Here is an 8,497-nt window from a genome sequence, read left to right on the forward strand (position 1 = left end):
TTTGATAGATTATTTTTTTATTGAATCTTAGTATAAAAAATATGTATAATTTGATAGTCGTGTTTATAATATTCGCTAAGCATGTGTTTTAAAATGTTTTCCAATTGATATATGTCATTTCTAATTTTACTTTTTGTTATCCGTGAGGGTATAATTGGAAACAATACTTAAATCCTCCCCTCATCTTTGCCTTAATAATTGTGCAAACTTGAAATAAGTCATGTTTGGTGGGACGGAGGGAGTATATATTGTTGTATGTTATTATTTTATCTTAGTTGTAACACACGGAAACGTATGATTTAGATCAAAAATACAATCAATAATAAAAATTAGTGTGAGATCAATAGATTCACAAAAGCAATAACAAAGTAAAGATTACTAAATAAGAAAATAATTTTGATATTAATCAAATAATAATATTGCTTGTAGAATTCTATTAGCTTTCTCTACAATACAAGACCTTCTTATATTAACTTCAATATTTCCTAAAAGCATTATAACTAAAAAAAAAACAAATTAAACTAAGAAATAAACCAATAATACTAGGAAAAGGAAGTCCTAGGAAAACCTAATAATAAGTTATAATATGATTAGGATGTCTTATATTAGGGCCCCGTTCTTGAAAAGAACTCGACCTCGAATTCAATTTAGAGAGACAAATGCCCTTGTAAGGATCATAGAGTCGGAAATGACGACGAAGACCGTCATCGATCAAATACCTTGAGTTCGGTATATAAAGATAAACACCATTGCCACCGGGGTCATAAAGTCGAGAACAACGACGAAGATCATTATTTATCATATATTTCGCATTAACAACTTTCAGGAAACTTTCGTAGGAAAGCACTAGTATCCTCCAAGATGCTAGCACTAAAATATGCATGTTTCCGAATAGTCACTCCAATATCCTTCACCCGCTTGAAAAACTTCAAACCAACATCAAAATAGTGTGCATAAGAAGGACTGTGTCCTCCCCTTTTTGAACAACTCTCCCTCAAATTCGGCAAGTATTACAAGCGTCCATTCCAACGAACAACATACTTTTAATGCTTATGAAACTTCAATTGTTTAAGCCATAAAATAGGAAAATCCAAAAACTTAACATAACAAATGATTTTACGAGCTAGAGTTTAGTCGTGGCATAACAAAATCGATATTAAGAGTAGAAACATCAATAATTTCAAAATGTTGAGGTGGACTCTTAACGACATTATAGGGTTTCTCTTGAGTATGCACATTTTTAAGAATGAAGGTTGATGTGATTTGTTGGACTTTATATACTACAAACAGTTATCTAAACCTATATTCAAACATATCAAAAGGAAAATCAAATAGGCTTGTCTGTTAGGCATAGGTAGGTATCAAAAGTGTTCAATGAGGTTGAAGCAACTCTTAGGCTGTAAATGATGTCATCCAAGGGACTCAAATGCGTAGAATTTTGTGAGGTTCAAGGGACATAAGGAACGCGACTGCAGCTGAATTGCTCAGAGGGTTAATTCGGTCTCAACTACTTTCTAGTATGAAGTCTCATAGTTGGCTAGTGTCCATAGCGGTTTGATACAATATGGTGTTCAAAGTTAGAAGAGGTCTCGGGGTTTTTGTGTAGATGCAATTTTCCTCGTTAACAAAATTTCTGGTGTCATGTATTTTTCCTTTTCCGCATTATATTATTTATCCTTATAATAGGAATAACACAAGTAGCACGCGAATCAATCAATATAGATAGTTTAAGTCCTTATTATTTGAGATAAAAACAAGACTAGTTCTTGTTTAATTGAAAGATAGATTGCAAGTTTCATACTTGTTAGAATTTGGATCCTCTTAATTCAGATATGACTATATTGCTTTTTGAGATCGTTCAAGAACTCTTATACACAATCGTACAAAAACCTTTGGTCTATACGTATTGATTCTGGAAGAGAAGGAGAGAAACTCTATATACAATCTTCTTCGAGGGTCTTTGCTTTGACCTACATTTGATTGTATTGTGTTTTGTCCATACGCGTTCCCAAACGCAAAACTTGATGGTGTACTTGGTGCCCTCTCATTTCCATAATCTACGTATTATGTAACTCATATTAATGAATAGAAACCCTTCTTCTCTTTTCCTCCGTATCTCGGTAATAAGATCCTAGTTGCATAGTTCTGCAACATTAAAATACTGCAACACTTTTCTAATAATATATCATATCCAAGAGATATTAGTCTAAGTAGATGAAATTGATGGATTGGCATTGCTAATCCCGACTGATGGCATTCATATCAACCAATTTACTAATCTCAATAACAATCAACCTGTTACTTTTCTAGCAAAAAAGAACAACCAGCTAAATGTCAAACTTAGTGCATCCTAATTACGATTTATCTGTATTTCTGTCTCACATCAATATTATAAAAAAATGACATACAGAAAAGGCACCCAACTGACAGAGACAGAGGGAAGGGGTGTAAATTGGGTCACTTGCGCAGACTACATTCTAAGTTTTAGAAAAAAAAGGTATGAGTTTTTGTGAATCTTTTCTTTGGTTTGTGGGTGCAAAAAATCATAGTAAAACTAAAATTTGTATTATTAACGTATTAAAGTGTAATATATCGTCTATTAACATCAATATGCACGATTTCTTAGCCGAAACTTACGTATTCGAATGAGTTTAATAATGTTATCGTGAAAGTAATAATTTTTTCTTACCATCTTCCATATTATTTCAAATTACAAGCTTATCATATTGGTCAATTTCTTTTTTTATTTTTTTGTGTATGTCACGAGAATTTGTTTTTGACCTCAAATCTTATGCATCTTCTTAGAGGCTCTCAAAAAAAATAAAATAACACTCACAAATCTGTAAACATAACCCTACAAGATCAATTCTGAATTCTTGAATCATGACGTTCACCGTCTCAGAAATATATTCACGAGTAGGATTTTGTAAGTCTCATCAGGCTTCCAGTGCCGGAACCCCAAACCCATCGAGAACCTTCCGGAGATCAAATCTGAACGGCTAACATTCATCCGATCAATCATCAATCCCTGCAAATGGAAGAGATATAATATCCCAGTCACGTGTACTTAAACGGAGAAACATAATCTCTCTTCAACCTGACCTCATTTTCTTCTTCCCTTTCCCGCCGCACTTTAGGTTATAAATAGTCCCCATAGTCTACTAAAAATCACACTAAAAAGGAAAAATTCTAGAAAATTCCTCGTTTCTCTCATTTTCCTTCATCTTCTTTCTAGAATTTTTTTTTTCTCTGCAACTAAAACCCTAGAAATTGGTTCTTCTTCTTGGTAATGGGAATGGCGCAGAGAACGTATGGCGGTATACCGGACAGGAAGATTCGTCCGATTGTCACCGATTATGAGAATGGACAGTACAGGAACGCTATGAAGCAAATCGTTCAATTAGAACCTAAATTCGCTAAATCTGCTTACGTTCCGGTAAGTTTAACTTTGTTTTTTCTTATTAATCATACGAATTCATCAAGAATCGGTTTGTTTGTTTTACGTTTTGTGTAAATCGGTTTGGATTTGAGTTGATCAAGAAACGGATTAAGTTGTTGTTGGTGGAGATTTGGGAAATCTTGATTTAGGAATTTGTTTTTGAGTTCTTGCGACCTAATTTTTGGATTGTGTTGGCGGTGGAGTTTGAGATGGATTTTCTGATTAAGTTGATGGAGAGTCGGATTAGGATGATCAAGAATCGGATTAGCATAGTATGGAATCGGATTAAGCTGATGAAGGTGTTGATGATGGTGGAGTTTGAGAAAGATTTTTTTACTATTGCTGCTGTAGAATGTAGATAGAATCGGATTATGATAATATAGAAGCAACTGTTTCAGTAGTGTGGTAGTGGAGATGGTGGTAGTAGCATTGTTATGATAGTAGTGAGATTTTGAGATAATCAAGAACTGGAATAAGCTGTTGTAGTTTAGATTTAAGGAATTTTGCTATGAATTTTGTGAATCTAAGTTAGTCAAGAATTTGATTAAGTTTCTCAAGATTCAGATTAAGTTGCTGTTGTTTTAATTTAGGAAATCTTGCTATCAATATAGTAGAAGCAACTGTTTCAGTAGTTTTTTCTTTTGATTGGATTTCTGATTTCCTGCATCTTACTGTATTGTCACTGCATCAGTTAGTTCGATGTTATTTTTACCTTATTGTTTCAAGAACCGGTCATATGAAAGTAACTTCTGTGTTTCTTTAGATCTATGTACGAAATTTTTAATTCTTGAAGACAAAACTTGCTTTGCTTTGACTTTGATAAGTTTAACTGGTTCTTGTTTTAATCAATTTCTTCCATGTAATCTATGTATCTGTTCTTTAGAGAATTGGAGACAATCTTCACCTTTCTGTAAATTGTCTTTCATTTTAGGCATTGAAGGCTCTTGTAGGGGAGAAAATGGGAAAACATGAAGAAGCATTACAGTGGTGCTTAGAAGCCAGAGAAAAGTTGTTGAAAGACCTACCAGCTCTCACCGACGATAAGATGCTCAGTGCTGTACATGCTGTTTGTCAAAAACTTGGTCGAAGTAAGTAAATGTTCTTTAAGTTCTAGGATGTCTTGTTCTAGCAGTCTCTAAATCAACTTCTCCTTAAAGAAGCATAAAAAAATCGTGCTATTATTTATTATTTTTGTTGAGATTAGGCATTTCTTGTGCTAAAAATACTCATAGAACAGCTACACCACTTGTCCCACAGCCTGTGCTACTTGTGAAAATGGATATTTTTAATTTTTTGTTCTTCAATCACCAGTGTGGTAAAAAAAGTTCTTGATAAATATTGCAGTGGATATAGCAATTAGTTGTTACGAGTATGCTACTGATACTGTTCCGAGTAGTTTGGACATGTTGTATGGACTCTTCAACTGTTATATTCGTGTGTCCGCATTTTTGAAGCAGCAACAGGTTTGACTTTGTCCATAAGCCTGCAGCAATTCCCAGTTTGGTACTTTTAAAGAAAAGAAAGAAAAATAACCCTTTAATATATTTAATTACGTCCATATTTTTTGGCAGACGGCCCTCAAAATGTACAAACTCTCTGGAGAAGAAATGTATCTGATGTGGGCTCTTTGCAGCATGCAATTACAGGTTCTCCACTAAACGTGATTAGTGTTATATGAAGACTAAAAAGTTCAATTATTAGTTCAACAGCAGAATCATGGGTCCAGCAACTTGTTTATTGGATACATGAATCCTCAACTATGGTTCAAGGAAAAATACGGATCTAAAGATTTAGCCAATAGATATTTTTTTGTATGACTACCAGTGCTTAAAAAGTTTTCTTTTGTTTTGGTGCTTGTGGCAGGTCCTTCATGGTACGAACGGTGCCAATTTATTTCCTTTAGCAGAAGGCTTGATCAAGAAGCATCTTGTTGCTCATAGCTTGCTTGAACCAGAAGGTGTGCTCTTCTGTTCTTTTTCTTTTTCTGTTTTTCTTTTTCTTCTTTTTCTAAAGATAACACATGCAAATGGCTGTTAAATTCTTTTGTAGCCCTTCTGGTGCATATTTCTGTACTGGAACAGCAAGGCAAGTATGACACTGCGCGTGAAGTTCTCCTTGAATCTGGTCCAAATCTTCTTGTAATTGAAGTTGACAGACTACGTATAGAGGTACTTTCTGAAGCTTTAGCTGCCTGTTTGAGATTATAGGCTTGTAGCCAACCAAACCAAATTGATTGTGCATCACACTTCAATGATTCTGTACCCTATCTTTGTCTTCTTTAGAGTTTTACTGTTGAAGTGGGACTGTCTGAGTTCTTATAATTCTTTTTGACATGTTTTGCGTGAGTGGATTTACTAGATTTGCACATGGTATCTAGATAGATGATCAATAATTCTTTTCACTGTTTGGTTTGTACTGGAATATATCATCTTAAATTAATTCTGTACCTCCTAGTTCACTAGTATAAACACACAGTTAACGTTGATCTTATCATTTGTCATGGTATACTATACATTGTATTTGCACTAACTAGTTAGTTTTACATTTGTCATGGTGAAATCTCATACAGGATTTGCTACTGGTAGCATTAACGAAAAGAATGCCTGATTCAAACAACAAACTTAGTATCGGGAATCCAACCAAGGAAGACTAATAATATGATAGCTTAGGGTTACACAAACTATTTCTAAATTTCTTATCATTTTAAGATCGTCAGTTGCATATATATTTTTCCTTATGAGAAAGTTCTGTCCTGGAATCGTGGTAGAGACTGGGTACTTGGCTAGGTTTGGGGCTAAATGTACGGAGAAGTCAGAATTGGTACATAGTATATTATGATATCCCTCATTGATTAGCATGTTTTGATCTGAATTTATATCTAAGATAAGATATCTTTGTTTCTTTTCTACCGTTTGACATTAAGTTGACAGGGAAGGCTTCTCGCTCGTGCTTGTGACTATGCTGCTGCTGCTGAGGTCTTCATGAGAATATTACAATTGTGGTATGCTCATCTAATTCTTTTATTCTAGGAAGCAGTGTTAGCTTATCCATACATGGTTGTTCATGCCATATAGGTTAATTTAGGTGTAAGTAGTTGGTGTAGACATTCGTGGATGCCTAAAAATCCTCTCTCCTAATTTGTTACAGCAATGATGATTGGGAGTGTTTCTTAGACTACTTAGGCTGTTTGTTGGAGGATGATAGCAGATGGTGTTCTTTGACCACCAGTGGTCCTCAGACGTTTCCACCAAGAATTGTTGCTTGCAAGTTAGATCATTTATCTGATGAAGAAGTAGGCCCCCTTATATGTTATAGTGGTTACTTCACATATTTCTTTTTATTCCATCTTATGTTACTATATATACTGATTTCTTATAAATGGATACACAGTTTGATACAAGGATTGCACAAGCATCAGGGTTTATACAAAATTTACCAGCAGTTACTGAGTCGATGAATGTGAGAGGCCCTTACTGGGCGAAAATAGAAATTGAAAGAAGAAAACGTCTTCGTGGGAAAGATAATGAGATGAAGGAGGCTATTTACGATTACTTCAACAGGTGTAGTTTGTCTTTCATCTCTTTCTTTCTTTCTTTCTTTGTTACCTGCACTTCTAACAGTTTGAGCTATTGTTAAAGTAACATTGTAAGGAGGGTTTAGATTGCACTGTATTTATCAAATTTCTCCTGATACTCCTGATAATCCGTCTCTTGGTAAGTGTGTATTAGTTGCTCATGTTGTTCAGTTTGTTTGCTATTCATTGAATTTTCTTTTGAATATCACCTGTGAACTGCCTAATGATTTTGTAAGGAGCTACACGTTAGTATTAGTCCCTTTACCTTTTATATACAGAAGTAAAGTCTGGTACTCTAATATGTCGCCTTGCCAAGAGTCCCTTTCTTTTGCAGTTGTGACAGTAACTTGATGCCGTTCTTATTTGAAGCCAATATTTTGGAAAAATGCAGGTTCAGTCACTTACATAGCTTCGTCTTTGATATTGAGATGTTCCTCCAAGACTTTTCCAAGGACGAAATGTTTGAGCTACATAATAATCTTCTCACAAAGACAACTAAAGAGGAGTCCGTAGCAGCATTTAATAAAATGGTCACCATCTCAGGAGTACGAGAGTGGTTTGGGCTCATGTTTAAGCAACCTTTGCAGGGTGAGACTCTTCCTTGTTTACTTTTTAAGGATGTTTGTTTTTAAAGGAGTTTTTGTTTTTTATACTCAGTATGTAACATGGTTCATATATTTGAATTAAGCTATATGACTAATTAGTATTTTTTGACTGTTCACCTTCACCAGATACCGAAAAAGTTAATGTACACAGAGGAGATTTGTATCGAGAAATGCTTAAACTTTCAAAGAACTTGGATCCCCAAGAAGCTGTTCAGGGACAAGAACTTCTGTGTATGGCGTGTAATGTGCTGGTTCAGGTATTCCACAAGTTCATTATTCTTTCTATTTCTTAAACTGTTCAGGTAATATTGATTTGTTTGTAGGGAGTTGTACAATAGAGTACGCTTATGTGTTTTAGTTTTAGAAGACATAATTAAACATGCTAACCTCCGAGTCCTCAGATCAGTGATATGTTATCCGGTGAAGCATGCTTCATATTCTCTTCACAAGTGTATGCATTCATGGGTATTCTTTCTAATGGCATATATATATTTGAGTTCAATGTTACCAGCCTCGGCATAATTGTTGTGGTTAGGTCAAGGTGATGCTGTGTTTGGGGTTAAATTTAATTAATCCTTCTTTTAATAGAGTTGTTTAGAAGTGTTTGTCATTCTAAAGCATAGGATACAACATGATTTGCTTCACTCTGTTGGAGCAGTTATTTTCTATGGTTTTCTGTTTACATAAGCTTTCTGTAATATAATGAATACCGAAAATTAAAACTCGGTATCTGTACCCCAAACCTGTAAAAATATCTGGAATCTATTATGTACACATTTGTATCTGTACCCCAAACCTGTAAAAATATCTGGAATCTATTATGTACACATTTGTATGCTGATTTTTTCCCCTATCTGTTTGACTGTCTCACCTTCCCCC

At 34.6% G+C, this 8,497-nt stretch overlaps 1 protein-coding gene across 2 annotated transcripts in view; it reads left to right on the top strand.

Annotated features, from left to right (window-relative positions):
* The first annotated feature begins 3,092 nt into the window (after window positions 1-3,092).
* The window catches only part of LOC113340636 (N-terminal acetyltransferase B complex auxiliary subunit NAA25-like), a 9,409-nt gene continuing 4,004 nt past the window's right edge, over window positions 3,093-8,497 (top strand). The window contains exons 1-11 of one of the 2 annotated variants that reach the window (XM_026585758.1): window positions 3,093-3,436; window positions 4,371-4,527; window positions 4,784-4,902; window positions 5,011-5,085; window positions 5,303-5,396; window positions 5,489-5,607; window positions 6,370-6,440; window positions 6,587-6,731; window positions 6,830-6,999; window positions 7,405-7,601; window positions 7,745-7,875. In XM_026585758.1, the coding sequence (XP_026441543.1) occupies window positions 3,290-3,436; window positions 4,371-4,527; window positions 4,784-4,902; window positions 5,011-5,085; window positions 5,303-5,396; window positions 5,489-5,607; window positions 6,370-6,440; window positions 6,587-6,731; window positions 6,830-6,999; window positions 7,405-7,601; window positions 7,745-7,875 (1,425 nt within the window). In that variant the 5' untranslated portion in view covers window positions 3,093-3,289. The remainder of the gene's footprint in view (window positions 3,437-4,370; window positions 4,528-4,783; window positions 4,903-5,010; window positions 5,086-5,302; window positions 5,397-5,488; window positions 5,608-6,369; window positions 6,441-6,586; window positions 6,732-6,829; window positions 7,000-7,404; window positions 7,602-7,744; window positions 7,876-8,497) is intronic. The other variant, XM_026585759.1, reaches the window with a different exon arrangement.

This window comes from Papaver somniferum, unplaced genomic scaffold, assembly GCF_003573695.1.
Source record: "Papaver somniferum cultivar HN1 unplaced genomic scaffold, ASM357369v1 unplaced-scaffold_22, whole genome shotgun sequence".
NCBI lineage: Eukaryota > Viridiplantae > Streptophyta > Magnoliopsida > Ranunculales > Papaveraceae > Papaver > Papaver somniferum.